General features: G+C 34.0%; 1 protein-coding gene across 1 annotated transcript in view; it reads right to left on the reverse strand.

Moving 5' to 3' along the window:
* Nucleotides 1-18,131, reverse strand: part of LOC126889358 (larval cuticle protein LCP-30-like) — an 87,773-nt gene that overhangs the window by 43,217 nt on the left and 26,425 nt on the right. The window contains exon 2 of the mRNA XM_050657604.1: nucleotides 4,518-4,725. Coding sequence (XP_050513561.1) covers nucleotides 4,518-4,725 — 208 coding nt within the window. The remainder of the gene's footprint in view (nucleotides 1-4,517; nucleotides 4,726-18,131) is intronic.

Genomic DNA, 18,131 nt, shown 5'->3' on the forward strand with positions numbered 1-18,131 from the left:
TAGCCACTCGGATGAAGAAACTGAAATATTTTATGACGACCTACAAACAGCATTACATACTACACCAGCATACTACACAATAGTTATGGGCGACTTTAACGCGAAAATGGGCTTTAAACAAGATGATGCAGAAGTAGCAATAGGCAAGTATGGCTACGGCGAAAGAAATGAACGAGGGCAAAGACTGCTTAACTTCTTACACCAGGAAAATTTATCCGTGATGAACTCTTTTTTCGATAAAAAGCCTCAGCGTAAATGGACATGGATAAGCCCAGATGGCAGTGTCAAAAATGAGATAGATTTTATCATAACGAACAGAAAAGAAATAATTAAAGATATTGAAGTACTTAACAAATTTTCGATAGGAAGCGACCACAGATTAATCCGAGCAAGGATACAATTAAATGTCAACTTGGAAAGAACAAAGATGGTCTTCAAAACACGAAAGAAGAAATGGATTCCTCCAGAAAACAACGACCTCTATGAAGATATACTAACCAGACGTATACAAGACTTAGAAAACGAAATAGAAGACATCGAACTAGCAAATAATCTCATAACGGAGGCACTTAAAGAAACCGAAAGGGAGTGCTGCCCGACGGTCGTGACCCATAAAGAAAAATTAAGCCAAAATACCAAAGAGTTAATAAGTAAAAGAAGACAACTGACGGAAAAATACGACTCCAACTACACAACACTGAAGAAATTAAATAAAGATATCCATCGGTCGATCCGAAAAGACATAAGAGAAAACAATACAAGAGAAATAACTCAAATAATTCAAGAAAACAAAAGTTTAAAAGTTTTGCGGCGAAATACGAATAACATTGGCAACAAAAATATGTACAGAATAAGAAATAAAGACAACAGCATTGCTACGGATAGAGCCGAAATCCTTAAGGTTGTCGAATCGTTTTATCGCGAAATGTATGAGAGCACCAACGCAGGGCAAGATCAGCTCCTGTCCAAAATCACAAACCAGGGATCAGAATTAATGCCAGAAGTAACACCATACGAAGTTAAAAAGACACTTTCAGAAATGAAAAATAATAAATCCCCTGGCGATGACGGAGTAGTGATCGAGGCAATCAAACAAGGTGGAAATAAAATTATCCAGGTTTTGGCCAAACTTTTCACCGAATGCATTTACCAAGGAAAAACGCCTTCTCAATGGAACAATGCAGTCATTGTTTTATTGCACAAGAAAGGTGACATAACAGATCTAAAAAACTACCGTCCTATCAGTCTGCTATCACACATATATAAACTTTTCACAAAAATTATCAAAAAGAGACTGGAGGCTAAGTTAGACTTCTATCAGCCTAGAGAACAAGCTGGCTTCAGATCCGGATACAGCACTAACGACCACTTACTGGTAATAAAAAACTTGATCGAGAAGTCTGCGGAATACAACAAACCATTGGCACTGATATTCGTGGACTACGAGAAAGCGTTCGATACGATAAACCAGCAGAAAATGTTAAAAGCATTGACAGAATGCCGAATAGATTATCGCTATACTAACATGATAAAATATATCTACCACAACGCAACGGCTAGCGTAAGACTATCTGATCAACAAACAAATAAATTCTGTATACAGCGAGGAGTACGGCAAGGAGACACCATCTCACCAAAGCTGTTCACAACCCTTTTGGAACACAGTTTTAAGAAGGCAGATCTGAACGAATATTGTATCAACATAAATGGAGAGAAGCTCAGTCATTTGAGATTCGCAGATGACATCGTCCTTATAGCCGATCGTATGGATGATGCAATAATAATGTTGAACAAGTTATATCACGCTTCCTTAGAGGTCGGACTAAAGATTAACATCAACAAGACGCAAATAATGACTAATCTGGTGCTAAATCGTAATATTGTTCTTGATGGAATGAATATTGAGCAGACTGCATCTTATAAGTACTTGGGACATGAAATTCGATTGGGAAGAGATAACCAGACGTGCGAGCTCCCACGTCGCATAGGATTAGCCTGGGCAGCGTTTGGTAAACTGAGCTATGCATTTAAATCGGACTTACCCATATGCCTGAAAAGGAAAATCTTTGACCAGTGTGTATTGCCTGTACTCACTTATGGAGCGGAAACATTAACACTCACAAAAAAGGTAGTGAACAAGATTCGCATAACTCAAAGGGCTATGGAGCGCCAGATGTTGGGTGTCTCCCTGAGGGACCGAATCCCAAACGAAGAAATACGTCGTAGAACAAAAACAGCGGACGCCGTCGAAAGAATCGCGTCGCTTAAGTGGAATTGGGCAGGACACGTCGCCAGATTGTCAGACAACCGATGGACAAAACGTATTGTCGAGTGGAGGCCACGGGAAGAAGCACTACGGAGCAGAGGACGACCACCAACCAGATGGGCTGACGATCTGAAACGTATCGTCGGCAACTGGATGCAAGCCGCACAAAACAGAGAAAGATGGAAAGAGCTGAGGGAGACCTATGTCCAGCAGTGGACGCGTACGGGTTGATGATGATGAACTAGAACCACTAGATCAACTAAAACATATTACTTATTCGTCAAGAATTTCTAACAATCGAGTATGCATTTTTTTCCAATAAAACTGTAGTTAATGACTTTCTCAATAAAACAAAACCCATAAAAAATAATGAAGTAAGTACTTGCAGGACGGAATTCTAAATACAGAAAAAAGTGAAAAAAGATAGGACCAAAAAGCAACTATAAATTTATTCAAAAATTATTAAGAAAGCGAGGCTGTGCGGGGAAGAATATTAAAATTATAGAGGTAATAAAATAATAAATAATGGTTTTGCTTGTTTCGATTCAGAGGGTTGAAAGTGCAACCCTATGAATCGAAAACAAGCAAAACCATCATTTATTATTTTATTTCCTTTACTCGGTTTGAGTACTGAAAGTTTCTCTGCTGTCCTTTTCCTAGACGAATGAAGGCGGAATGTGATCGTTTCCCTTTCGTTTTCTATATTCGTCGTCTGCTGTCTTATTAATTGAAAAAGTCGCAGATTAAGGATGTACCAGTAAGAACTTTTAACGCGAAAAGTCTCAAGTTTAAATCACTATTTACCATTTTAATTTTTATTAAATTGGTGCATTCTGCATCTGAGACTCTTCAATTTGTATAGAGGTAATGTTTTACGTGCAAAAAAACTAGGAGGGGAATGTCGATAAGACTTAAACTGCTTTGAAAAATTTAATGCGGATATAAGGGCTGAAATACTTGCTAAATTCAGAAGCATGCTTACCAACAATGCACAAGATTACAAGGACTTATGGGAAAGTGTGGAGTGAAACAGAGACGATCTCTAAACGAAGATCCCGAGAATAAATGACATAACTTTAGTCACTCCCTGACAGGCTCGGATGGTAAAATTATTATTTGCAAAAAAGCTTTCATGGAAATTGATAGTGTATCATAAGCAAATTAGAAGAATTTCTAAACTTTTTATGCAAGTAAAAGCACCACTAGATAAACGTGGAAAATATGTCATAGAATGATAAATCTGAGAATTTAGTATCTACATCAGATTCAGACTCATATTAAGAGTTTTCCTACTAAGATTGCACATTACACAGGAAAAGGAATCATTATTTAGACCAAAAAACAAATTAAATTTGCTAATAATTTGCTAACAATGATTCATAAAAAAATAATTATTTAAAGATTTTTCCAGGAACATTTTCCTCTGCTTTTAGCACGTCCACAGGTAGACACCTGCTCTGAATGTGCAAAAGATGTGCAAAAAAGTTCTACAATAAAAGAGCACGAATTGCAGAGATATACCTAAAACACATATGCCAGTGTATGTGGTCTGACGTTTGACTACAAGCAAAATCCTCAACTTCCACTTACTCAGGAAACTTTTTTATTTACGCCAAGTAACCTACAACGTCTTCGGAATTCGCAATAATATTTATATGCAAAAAATTCAGGGGATTAAAAATTGCACCAAGTATCTTCACATAATATATTATTTGTTTATGCTTTGCCATGCATCTTCTACTTTTCTATCTCTTGTTATATTTGTTTTCTTTAGTTCGTTGTTATGTTTATTTGTTAATTTTTCTTTTTCCTTTGTGTTAAAACGTGCTTTAATGTTTCTTTAACATTTTGCGTTCTTGTCTTCAGTTTATCTTAAGGCAGATTATACCAAGTGTTTGATATCACATATTCTTCTTGGCAAATTTATATTTAGCGGGTGCCTCCTTCATTTTTGGTTTCCATTTCTTATTCTGCAATGACGTCCGTTACTTTTTGCCGATTATTGCAATAAATAAACATAGTATACGGTTGACATGCTATTTCTTAAGGCGTTTTGTAATCGACATTATTAAGACATAAAATTCTTCTCTTATCAATGGTCTTGTGTATGATAAACGCCATACCATCTTAGTGGGTAGTATTATATACTCGTTCAGAGACATATTATGTCTATTAAAAAATTTAACAAAATATTAAAGCAATAAATAAAACACAACGTTTAAAATCTGTTGAAATAAAAAGAAAACCGTACCTTCTAAGTGTGCATATTTTCCACTATCGTCTCCTGAGTACCGACCAGTACCATCATCATGGTATGCACCACTATAATCAGGTACATATTTGCCAGAATCATCTGGGACATATCTTCCTTCATCATCTGGATGATATTGGCCATTATCTTCATCGTTGATAGCTTCTGTTAAAGTTGATGCTAGCACCACAGAATAAAAATACAAAACCTAAAACAATAAATTATTGCCATAAGCCATAGACACAAAAATAATCGGAATATTACAAGTATTACAAGACTCAAAATGAAGACCAGAAACATAGTTGCGTGATGATAAAAGAGTACCATGTATTAAAACTATTAATTCTTTAATTCCCTGTTGAAAATACAGGGTGTAACAAAAATACAGGTCATAAATGAAAGTACCTATTCTGGAACTGAAAATAAATCGAATGAACCTAACTTACCTTAGTGCAAATATGCACATAAAAAAGTTACAGCCCTTTTAAGTTACAAAATGAAACTCGATTTTCTCGAATATATCGAAAACTATTAGAGATTTTTTATTGAAAATAGACATGTGGCATTCTTATGGCGGGAACATCTTAAAGAAAAATTATAGTGAAATTTGTGCACCCCCTAAAAATTTTATGGGGTTTTGTTCGTTTAAACCCCCCCAAACTTTTGTGTACGTGCCAATTAAATTATTATTGTGGTACCATTAGTTAAATTCAATATTTTCAAAACTTTTTTGCCTCTTAGTATTTTCTCGATAAGGCAGTTTTTATCGAGATGCGGCTTCTTTTTTAATATGTTCACATAAAGAATTTATGGAGGTTTTGTGTCTTTAAACCCCCCAAATGTTCGTCTACGTTCCAATTAAACTAATACTGCGATACCATTAGTTAAACACAGTGTTTTTAAAACTTTTTTGCCTCTTTTTCGATAAAACACATTTTATTGAGATGTGGCTTCTTTTTTAATATGGTTCAAAATATACCTAAAAATGTAAATCATAAATAAATTTTCATATTATCACCAAGTCTCCGTAATCGTACTTAACCATATACAAATATGTGGTGGATTAGAAAAATATTCAAAATATCTCGATAAAAACTGAGTTTTCGAAAAAGTGTTTTTTAAAACACTGTGTTTGACTGAGGGTACTACAATAATAATTAAATTGGAACGTACACAAAAGTTTCGGAGGCTTTAAAGAAACAAAACCCCCATAAAATTTTTAAGGGGTGTCCAAATTTCACTATAATTTTTTCTTAAGATACTACCATCATAAGAATACCACATGTCCATTTTCAATAAAAAATCTCTAAAAGTTTTCGATATATTAGAAAAAATCGATTTTCATTTTGTAACTTCAAAGGGCTGTAGCTTTTTTTATGTGCACATTTGTACTAAGGTAAGTTAGGTTCAATCGAACTATTTTTGGTCCAAGAATATGTGATTAAATTTATGGCCTGTATTTTTGTTACACCCGGTAGATTTCAACTTTTAGATCATCTCAATCAATAATATAAATATTGAAAAGCCTAATGTATACTAGGGGCCATCACGCCTATACAAGTATAAAATTATGAAATGTTTCATCATTTTCTGAACTTTTGAAGGAATTTTAATTTCTGGAAAGTAATAATTTTAGATATTGATTGCTATAGTGTCTTGTTTTTTTGCTATAATTATGTTTTGTTGACATTATTTTCTACATTTTTGTTTTGATTAGGTTTAAATTTGAAATACAGGTCACAATATATTATAGAAAATAATATTGCGGAATATTCATTTTCATCACATTACTCATCACATAGCTTACCTTAATCGACAACAACTATGAGTGGCAAATAGAGAGGTAGGCTTATGGGATGGTTTAAATATTCCAAAAAGGAAAATGTTTGAACTCTCTTTTTATTTATTCTGTAGGAGTATAATATATGTGTCGATGCTTTAAAATCGCATCATTTATATGTCATAATAAAATATGCATTTTTATGCAAACCTGTGCTTTATTGATGGTGTATTATTTTTAAAATATGTAATGTATTCACGAAAACAATCGATCTACTAATAGCTATTTAAAAAAAAATGCATCAAAGCCAGGCAAATTATAAAACGGTTTATAACCATTTTGTACTTCTTCTTGATGTTGCCGTGTCCGTTCCGAACATTGGAAATTAACATGGCTATTCTAAATTTGTTCACGGCAACCTCGGCTTGTAATTTTTATCAACCTACTATAAATATTTTCGACTTATTTCATTTAAAGCATTGTTTTTATTTTCCGGGAAGCTCGGATCTGTTCGAAAAATATTCCCATGAGATATTTTTGCAAAATCACATTCGTGAAATACCTCAAAATAAGAGTCAAGAAGTCACTCATGCAAATAGAGATTTCAATTTTATTTAAACAATTTTGTTAAAAAACTGTAAAAATCAACTTTTCGTCTCAAACATTTTATTTGTTTTTTTATCGTTCCAAACAAATAAGGGCTTCTGCAATTATTTTTTAAATTTAATCGCATCCTGTTATAAGCGCTTCATTAACGATTAAAAAACAATAAATATTTTTAAATAGAATAAGCCCAAAATACTTACCAGCAACTGACTGAACAAGGTTTGAACTTGAATTTACGTACGTAGTGAATAAATAGTTATTTTCCTAACTAGTGCGGAAAGTGATACTTTCACGCACGAGACTGCCTTTGACCCGAACGACGCCATAGCGGAGTTCGGGCAAGCAGTCGTGTGCGGGGAAGACACTTTCCGCATGAGTTAGGAACAATATTTTTTTAGGGCCTACGTTTGGGAAAAAGCCACACAAAATAGAGTTATATCAATTTTTATTTAGAAGTAAAAATACACAAATTAATTCTTTGACAACGTTGTCAAAACCAAACTTTCAATATAATGGGTTACCACGACGACGATATTGGTTTCCAAAACCATTGTAATTGTCTACTGATCTGACATTTAAATATTATGTCAAAATAATTTTATTTCATCGCATTATCAGTAGTAATTGCACAAGAGCTCTAAAATTATTGAATTTTTCCCGAGTGACACTTTGACAGTTTTAATTTCACGAGCCGAAGGCGACTGAAATTATGTCAAAGTGTCACGAGGGCAAAAATTCTATATTAATTTTAGAGATCGAGTGCAATTTGTTGCGATTATTATTTCATAAATAAAACTGTTCAAAACCAAAATTTTATTGTAATTTATTTATGTAAGTACAAATTAGTACAATTAAACACAGAGTTTTTATAAATATTTGACGATTGAAAGTCATCACTTTTATAATTTTTAAAACATTAATTGTCATTAATGTCACTGAATGTATTTTTTCGGAGCAACGAAGGGCATCTGACGTAATATACTTAACGACGGAAGATTATCAAAAATTATCGATTTAATTCAGATTTTTGTAGCTTTCTATTGGTCAGAATCTCCTATGAATGAAATAATCACGCTAATTTCATTAAGAGAAAACAGTAGCGATCAACAGGTAGCGAAAACGCGTTCCAAGATTGCGGCTGTAATTTTAAATATTTTTCGAGATATTTGGCACCCATATTCGTAATATAATAAAGAATGGTGGTACAGAGCCCAATTTGAAAAATATATTAATATGTGGAAATTACTCTGTAATTAAATACAATATTAAAAAAACAAGCCTGTACCGCCATTAAGAAGAACAAAAAAATACACTTTCTTCAAATAAACTTTTTTATCCGATGCCTAGAGTTTGTGTCATTTTGGAACTACTAAATTTTTTTATTTCATTGCCAAAATGACATAAAATCTAGGCATCGGATAAAAAAGTTTATTTGAAGAAAGTGTATTTTTTTGTTCTTCTTAATGGCGGTACAGGCTCGCTTTTTTAATATTGTATTTAATTACAGAGGAATTTCCACATATTAAGATATTTTTCAAATTGGGCTCTGTACCGCCATTCTTTATTACATTACGAATACGTGTGCCAAATATCTCGAAAAAATATTCAAAATTACAGCCGCAATCTTGGAACGCGTTTTGGCTACCTGTTGATCGCTACTGTATCACCTTAAAACATGAACACAATAAGATAAATTTGAAATAAATTAGTAAATAATATCTAAATATTAGTTTATTGCACGTATTATAATATATTGTTATGACAGTTCCGTAGATTGTTCCTACATAGAAAGAGTCCCTCGACGTGAAAGAAGAAGTAGTCACGTACGAGAATATTCTGGATGTCATGGAATAACCCAGAAATGTCTGGTGACATCTAGAACGTCAGAAAACTATATAAACATTATGTGTTTGACATTCTATAGTTCAGTTGTAATTCAGATTTAGTAGTTGAAAGTTGTCAGTTTGTTAAAGTTTATATTGTATTTGAGTTTGAATAAAGTTACTTTGAAAAAGTTGTAACATTGGTGACAGCGGTGGGATTTAAGAGATATTGAAGAAGATATTGAGAATTGTTTATGGTAAATACCAGATCATCTAAAGTTGAGAAGGAAATGGATACATCCGGACCACCAGCATGGTTTTTAAAAATGAAAGAAAATGAAGAGAAACGTAGGCAAGAAGAGAAAGAAAATGAAGAGAAACGTAGGCAAGAAGAGAAAGAAAATGAAGAGAAACGTAGGCAAGAAGAGAAAGAAAATGAAGAGAAGCGTAGGCAAGAAGAGAAAGAAAATGAAGAGAAACGTAGGCAAGAAGAGAAAGAGGAAGATAAAAAGCTTAGAAAAGAAGAGGAGGAGAGGCGTAGACAAGCAGAGGTAGAAATTATGAATAGTTTGTCCCAAATTCACGAGCATTTTCAGTTAGAGCTAAGTCGAATTACTAATAAAATAGATATATTAGAAGAAAAACAAAACTGTTTAGATAATAAAATAGAACAACAACAAAATTATTTAGAAAACAAAATAGACCAACAACAAAATCATTTAGAAAATAAAATAGAACAGCAACAAAACGATTTAAAGCAGCAACAAAACGATTTGAAATATAGTTTAGAAAAACAAATAGTAGAGTTAGCAAACAAAATTAATACCCAAGCTTCTTTATCTCATATTGTTTCAGTTACTAATGTCGAATCCGAACAAACAGCCATTTCCTCTTCCATCGTTGATCCAGGCATAATTAGAAGTAGCAAAATTTTAAAACCACCCACGTTTGATGGCCAAACAGCGTGGGAAACTTATCGTTTTCAATTCGAAGCTGCAGCTAGAGCAAATGGCTGGAGTGAAAACGAAATGGCAGCTTCCTTGGTGGTGTCGCTTCGAGGCCAGGCAGCAACCGTCCTTCAATTCCTTCCTCAGGATTCACCTACTTATGACTCACTTGTTCAAGCTTTAGAAACAAGATATGGCCAACAACATCTGAAGCAGGTTTTTCAAAGTCAGCTTAAAGTTCGGTATCAAAAACATAACGAGAGCCTACAAGAATTTGAAGCTGATATTAAAAGATTACTACATTTGGCATACCCTCAGGCACCTAAAGATTTTCTTGAACAAATCGGTATACAGGCATTCATAGATGGACTACATGATATCGAAATGCAACAGGCTCTCCGATTACAACACCACAAAACGCTAAATGGAGCACTAGTTTCAGCCCAGGAGTTTGAAGCGGCTAAAAGTATTTCAAGATCTCGCCCAAGATTAAAAGAAATAAGATTTCGAGAAGATGAACAAGTCCCTACCACAGATAATCAACAACCTATTTTGTCCCAGATGTTGAACATACTCCAAAATCTTCAACAAAATCAACAAAAAGCTCAAAATCAAAACAGAAGATGTTTTAACTGCGGAAGAATTGGACATTTGCAGGTCAATTGTAGAAGTGGATCCCAAGCGAGAAAAGAAGAATACAATAATGATGTCAGAAGGTCGCCTAGATCGACATCCAGAAGCCCATCATATAGTCCTACTAGAAATATTAGTAGAGATAGGTATGTAAGAAGTCGATCTCCTACAACTGACCACAGATATTCAAACAATAGCCAGGGAAACGAATAAAAGTCGACACTAAGGGGCGGGCGTCGGCTGAATCTAATAAAAGCACCCAAATTCGCAGTTATACTTTAAACAAAAATGAACAGAACTTATTACTTAAGGGCTACGTTGACAATCAAAAATGCACTTTTCTTATTGATACCGGTGCAACAAGATCTTTTGTTCGCAAAGAACTTCTGAACAGAAAACTACAGCCATGTAAAACAAACTTAGTTCTTGAAACAGCTTCAGGTCAAACTATTCCAATTCATGGAGAAGTAACGGCGACCATAAAGATTGGCAACACCTTGATAAAACACATATTTCTTGTAGCCGATATTAAAGATGAATGCATTCTTGGAATGGACATTATGCAAAACAAATTTATCATAGATCTTCAAAATAAAATTTTGTTTATTGAAAATGAAGAAATAGTCCTAAATTTTGAAGAGTCTACACCTCAAGTAAGAGTTATAGTTAGTGAAGATACAGAAATTCCTCATAATTCTGAAAGTATAGTCCTGGCGAGACTGAGTCAAAAACCTGAAGGTTTACATTTCGGCGTTGTTGAAAGCGAGGAACTTGTTAATGACGGAATCTTGATAGCCAGATGCCTCGTGAATGTAGATGAGATAATTCCAGTAAGGGTTGCTAATTTGTCCAAAAAGCCTTTTAAGTTGAAGAAAGAACAACAAATAGCACTCTGTACGCCAATAGAAAAAATAATCAAGTGCGAAAAGTATTTGAAAAAGAATACAGCTTTAAGTTACCAAGTTGACGCTAACCTGGCGAAAGAACTGATCAAAAATGTTGATCACTTAACAACTGAAGAAGTAGAAAAAGCTAATGAATTTATTAATGAAAACTACGACATTTTTGAATCCGAGAAATCTACAGGGCGTACTAGTCTAGTTCAACATAGAATCGATACTGGAGATGCAAGACCAATTCGTCAAGCCCCACGCAGATTACCGTTTGCTAGACAAAAAGAAGTTGAAAACATAATACAAGACATGATAAATTCCGATATCATCGAAGAAGCTTCGGGCCCCTGGTGTTCACCAGTAGTCTTAGTAACTAAGAAAGACGGATCTACTCGTTTTTGTGTAGACTACAGAAGATTAAACCATGTTACACAAAAGGACAGTTATCCATTGCCACGAATAGATGATACACTAAACACTTTATCAGGTGCTAAATGGTTTTCGACTCTAGATTTAAAAAGCGGCTACTGGCAAGTAGAAGTACATCCTGATGATCGAGACAAAACAGCTTTTTCAACTGGCCGTGGTCTCTACAGGTTTCAGGTTCTACCATTTGGTCTTTGTAATGCTCCAGCTACGTTTGAACGCCTGATGGAAATGGTTTTAAGAGGACTTACTTGGAAAACATGTCTAGTATATCTTGATGATATAATGATTATGTCCAAAACCTTTGATGAACATCTGAAAAACTTAGGCGAGGTATTTGAAAGACTGCGAAATGCCAACTTAAAGCTTAATTATAAGAAATGTTCACTATTTCAAAGAGAAGCGTAGTGTCTAGGACATATCGTTTCAGCAGATGGAATTAAAACTGATCCAGAGAAGATTTCAGTTATTAAAGATTGGCCTAAACCAGGAAATAAAAAAGAAATTAGAAGTTTTCTTGGACTCTGTTCATATTACCGAAAATTCATAAAAGATTTTGGCCGCATCGCTAAGCCTCTTTATCGACTAACCGAAAACAACATTGAATTTGACTGGACACCGGATTGTCAAAATGCCTTCGTAGATTTAAAAAAACTACTTACAACAGCACCTATCCTAGCCTATCCACGAGAAGATGGAAAATTTCTGTTGGATTGTGACGCATCTCAGCATGGTATTGGCGCTGTTTTATCACAAGAACAGGAAGGTGAAGAAAAAGTTATGGCATATTTTAGTAAAACCATAGGAAAGGCAGAAAAGAATTATTGCGTTACCAGAAAAGAGCTCCTAGCTATTATAAAAGCTCTAGAACACTTTCATACCTTCCTTTATAACAGAAATTTTGCAATCAGAACAGACCATAGCGCTTTGCAGTGGCTAATGAATTTTAAAAAGCCAGAAGGACAAGTGGCTCGATGGATAGAGAGACTCCAACAGTATAACTTCGACATAGTACATCGAAAAGGGCGTCTCCATAACAATGCCGATATTCTTTCTAGGCGACCCTGTTTAGAACGACAATGCCAGTACTGTAAAAGACTTGAAGAAAAAGAGAGCGTAACTGAAGAAGTAAGTCTCTGCATGACCACGGTTGAACAGGAAGAAGATAATAATCAGACTTCCCTGGAAAACATTAAGAAGAGTCAAAAGAAAGATAATGACTTAAGAGTCATACGAGAATGGCTTAGAAATGGAGTAAGACCTCTTTGGCAGGAAATATCTAAATATAGTCGAATTATAAAGGCGTACTGGGCTCAATGGGAATCTTTGCATCTTTCGAACGGTCTATTATATCGGAAGTGGGAAAGTCCCGATGGAGTACGTATAGTTCGACAAGTGGTACTGCCAAAATCACACATTAAAAGTGTGTTGCAAGAACTTCATAGCAGCCTGTCTGGAGGACATTTTGGGGTAAAAAGAACACTGGCCAGGGTTCGAGACAGATTTTATTGAATCAATTGTCGCCGAGATGTAGAAGAATGGTGTAAGAAATGCGACTTATGTAACGGTAGAAAAGGCCCTAGAACAAGAAGTCGTGGTAAAATGGCACAATATCTTTCCGGAGAGCCTTTTGAACGACTTGCAGTTGATATTCTCGGTCCACTTCCAACGACAGAGAGAGGTAACAAGTACTTAATGGTTGCAATGGATTATTTTTCAAAATGGCCTGAAATTGCACCTCTTCCTAATCAAGAAGCGACGACTGTAGCAGAAGCATTCATAACACACGTCGTATCAAGACATGGAGTTCCTTTAGAGTTGCATTCTGATCAGGGACGAAATTTTGAATCCGAATTATGGCAAGAACTAATGAAAATCTTGGGTATTAAGAAAACTCGAACTACGCCTCTCCACCCACAATCAGACGGAATGATCGAAAGACATAATAGAACTATTTGTCAATACCTCTCAATGTTTGTTTCTGATAATCAAACAGATTGGGATACCCTAATACCTCTATTCCTGTTAGCCTACAGAAGTTCTGAACATGAAGCAACCGGTTATTCTCCATCAATGATGATCACCGGAAGAGAAATGAAGCTTCCTCAAGATCTTATTTTCGGAAAATTGCCTACCTGTGAAGAAGAACCTTCATCCCTGACGTACCTAGAAAGCTTAAGAGAAAAACTGGAAAAAGTCCACGAATTTGCTCGTAAAAGTTTGAAGCTTCAAAGTGATAAAGCCAAGTCCAGGTTCGATGTGCAAGCTACAGGGACAACTTTCGAAAGAGGTGATCCAGTATGGCTATACAATCCCACACGCAAGAAAAGACTTTGTCCGAAACTTCAACGAAACTGGGAAGGCCCGTACACCGTCTTAAAGAAAATAAATGATCTGGTCTACCGCATCCAGTTTTCAGCGAGAAGTAAACCCAAGGTAGTTCACATTGAGAGATTAGCCCCATATCATGGAACTGATCCACCCTGTTGGCTTCAACCAGACCCTGATAGACCAGTTATTCGAGGCGAATAACTATAAAGGAGGGAGCAGTTTTATGACAGTTCCGTAGATTGTTCCTATATAGAAAGAGTCCTTCGACGTGAAAGAAGAAGTAGTCACGTACGAGAATATTCTGGATGTCATGGAATAACCCAGAAATGTCTGGTGACATCTAGAACGTCAGAAAACTATATAAACATTATGTGTTTGACATTCTATAGTTCAGTTGTAATTCAGATTTAGTAGTTGAAAGTTGTCAGTTTGTTAAAGTTTATATTGTATTTGAGTTTGAATAAAGTTACTTTGAAAAAGTTGTAACAATATTCTTATGCCATATTACAAGGTATTTTACTTTCCCGCACACCGTGCGGGAAAGTGCAACTTTCGGAAACGAAATGCGTGCGTGAAAGTGGCTCTTTTAGCACGGCCGTAGAAAAATAGTATGTTTTACTTGTGTCTATGAGCCTTGAAAATCATGATTCTAGTTGTTTTTTTATCTTTAAATTGTTTATAACTCGAAAATAAATAACTTTTGAGAAAACTTACAACACATGTTTTGTTCAGAATTATCCAAAAAATGTAAGAAAATTATCCGGGCCGAAAAAAATTATTTCTACAATTTGTTTAAAAAAAATTGTTTGGATAAATCGGGACCACTTTTTGCATGGGCGATCTCTTGAACCTTATCCTTTCACTAAAAAAGGCGGTTATCTGCATTACTTATATATTTAATAAAAAATCAGTCAATGTTCAATATAATATGTTAAACGAATTTAAATTATCACTCTTATAGTTGTAAGTAATGAAATGTTTTGTCTTTTGTCCATATCTAATCTTAATAAATTTACAGTTTTCTCCTGAAGAAGTCACCAAATAGTGACGAAATATTGAGACCTAGAACAAATAGAGTTTTATTTCATCTGACCGAATTGCCGTTCAGCAAGCTAATAATAATGACTACAACTTACAAGATTTAAATTTACTAAACCACCTCTGTGGCTCAGTGGTAACAGAGCCTAACTTTGGATTCATGGGTCGTGAATTGGAATCTCATCAGTGGTAGGAAAGGGCCCCGCAGAAACCTTATGGGAAATGGCTCTCTGTCAAATGCTCTGAAACTTTGGGTTCTGGTAATCCTTGATGTGTAGAACAAAAGACTCAATGGGCGCATAGCTCCAAAAAATCATGGTTTTAAGATAAGTACAGTGAGGACGTTTGAGTTGGAATAAATTTATTTGCTCCAGAATGGGCGACTCTGGAGATAAATTACAAACCAGGTCGATTTTTATTTTTAAATTATAATTTTTTGGCATGTATATCATACTAGTGACGTCATCCATCTGGGCGTGATGACGCAATCGATGATTTTTTTTTAAATAAGAATAGGGGTCGTGTGGTAGCTCTTATAAAAGGTAATTAAATTCTCTATTTAATATTATAAACATTAATAATATTATTTATACTGGGTGCCCAAAAAATTTTTTTAATTAAATTAATTGAGACAAAAAGGAGATTGTATATACAGTTGAGTCCGCGAGGCTTTACCCGTGCGTCATCATTTAAAGCATACGAAATAAGTCGGAAATTTACTTAACGCAACAGCAAATGGATATTATTCCGATCACGGGTTATTATAAAATTGACGTTATCAAATAAATGTCAAATTTAAGTTTTGCTTTAAAATTTTGGTGCGTAATTACAGCTACATTTTTTGAAGTAGCTTAATAAATTATTTTATTATCACTGATTAATAAATAAATAAACAATTTATAAAAAAATTCAATAAAATATATTCTTTTTGTTATTTTATTCACTTTGGCGGAACCTTAGACACAAGCATTCAACTGTGTCAACAATGAGGTTAGCTTTGTACGTTGTCAAAATTTATCGTAAAATAACATAAACTTATTACAAAATTTCTAACTCCAATATAAAATTAGTTGTGACAACAACTGTTTGTATACTATAAAAAACTTCAAAATGCAAAAATTCGACAAAATAACAGCAAAAAATTCAACAAACTGACAGCCACAAAAGTAAACAAACCAAAACGTCAGAAATTGTACTTAAAATATGTGAAGACATCCCCAATCGTCTTTCTTTGTATCTATCTCTTTTCAATACACTGAGTCTAAATCGTTCATAAAAATAACATGTGTTTTTGCTTAGTAACAGACGTCAGCTTGTAATATAGTTGGGACAACCTATATAAATTAAGTTGTAAATATCTTTATCAAAATATAATGTAGTGTATTAGCCATGCTCGAAGACAATGACTCCTGACCGTGAATTAATACGTGAGGTTTACATATTATGTCGTGTATAAAAATGCAGTGTAGGTAAATTCAAGAGTTGTTATAATTAGAGACTTGATATGTACAAATGTGTGGTATAGGTAATGATTCGTATTTGTAAACAATTATGGTTGAATCACCGTTTACACGATGTAAATATAAAGTTATCCAAACAATAGAGTTTTAATTAATTGGGACCAAAAAGACATTAACATCACACTATTTAATACATGCCTGATCCTGCAGATTAGAGGAGGTCTTCTAAAAGGAGCAGAGATGGCGGTAACAAATTGGAAACGGAGACGGCGAAGATGGACCAGGACGAAGATGCAGAGAACCCAGGGAACAAAGACAAAGTGATAAAATGTAAGTAAGAATGTCTATCTTTATTAAAAATGCTTCCCTCGTTTTATATTATTATTGAACATTGAATATTTATATTTGCTGATTTTTGAATAATTTATGAAGTATCTATTTTTTTTATCTATGAATTTTGAAATGTGAAGTGATTTTTGAATTGAATATTTTTATCAAAGTTTATTATATATGCTATTACTGAATTTTTATTGAATTTTGAATTTTTATTGAATTTATTTGAAAAATCTATCCGATTTCGATTTTTAGTACGGTTATTTTTGAATATTTTATGGAATATCGAATTTTTTTTCAAAAATTTCTATCGAATTTTGAGATATGAACTTATTTTGAATATTTTTATCTAACTTTTGCATATGCTATTTTTTTCTTGAATTTTTGTCGAATATGTATACTATTATTGAATTTTTATTAGCCAGTTGTTTTTATTTCATTTTCATGCCATTTTCATCGATTTTGTGTTAAATTTTGTTTGATATGAACCTGAATTAATAATTTTGTGTGATAAATGATATATAAATGATTTTTTTTAATGAATAATGATTAGTGATGACATACGTTAATATAAGAGCTTAAGACAAACATTGCTATAAGCAAGAGATTTATTTTTAACGAACCGACCTGATGCGTCGAGATAAGGAATTTGGAGAGGAACTATATAGATAAGAAGAAGAACTAACAATGGTATAAGCTAAATATTATGAGACAACTTGAGACAATAAGAAACCCACTGCTCTTGTCAAATTGGGAAGGTACTAAGTGATTTATAGAAGCTTGGAAGCTTATTAGAGACCCACTCTGTGTTTTGAGAGTACCTATTTTATTCATGATTATTCGTGAATAAACAACGGCCTCAAAGCAAGGGATTGAGGTTGTGATATTTTTAGAAGAATTTGAACCGCATAAAATACCTATTTCGTGTTTTGAGTTAACTATACCACCTTAATGGTGCGTACAGATCAGGGCGAAAATTCGGGGTAATATTGGCGGAGAACTAAGACATCCGAGTGAAACCTCTTTTATTAAGGTAAAACGAAGATATCGGAGCTAGTATATGAAGTGATGATTATGATGTTATATTATGAAATGATATATTGATGATTAAATGACAAATGATTGTTATACGAAGATGAATTATGTGCACTGTAGAAGTGTTATATGTGGAGAAAAATGAAAAAATATATAGTTATAGTACCAGACAAGAAGAAGAGAGAGAGAGAAAAAAAAATTATTAAAATATGTGGGAAAAATGAAAGAAGGAACATAAAATTTGTCAGAAATGTCAAAATAAAGCAGAATTAAGAATAATATCAAATAAGTAGCTAATCATTAAATTAT

The sequence above is a fragment of the Diabrotica virgifera genome, chromosome 8, assembly GCF_917563875.1.
Source record: "Diabrotica virgifera virgifera chromosome 8, PGI_DIABVI_V3a".
Lineage (NCBI taxonomy): Eukaryota > Metazoa > Arthropoda > Insecta > Coleoptera > Chrysomelidae > Diabrotica > Diabrotica virgifera.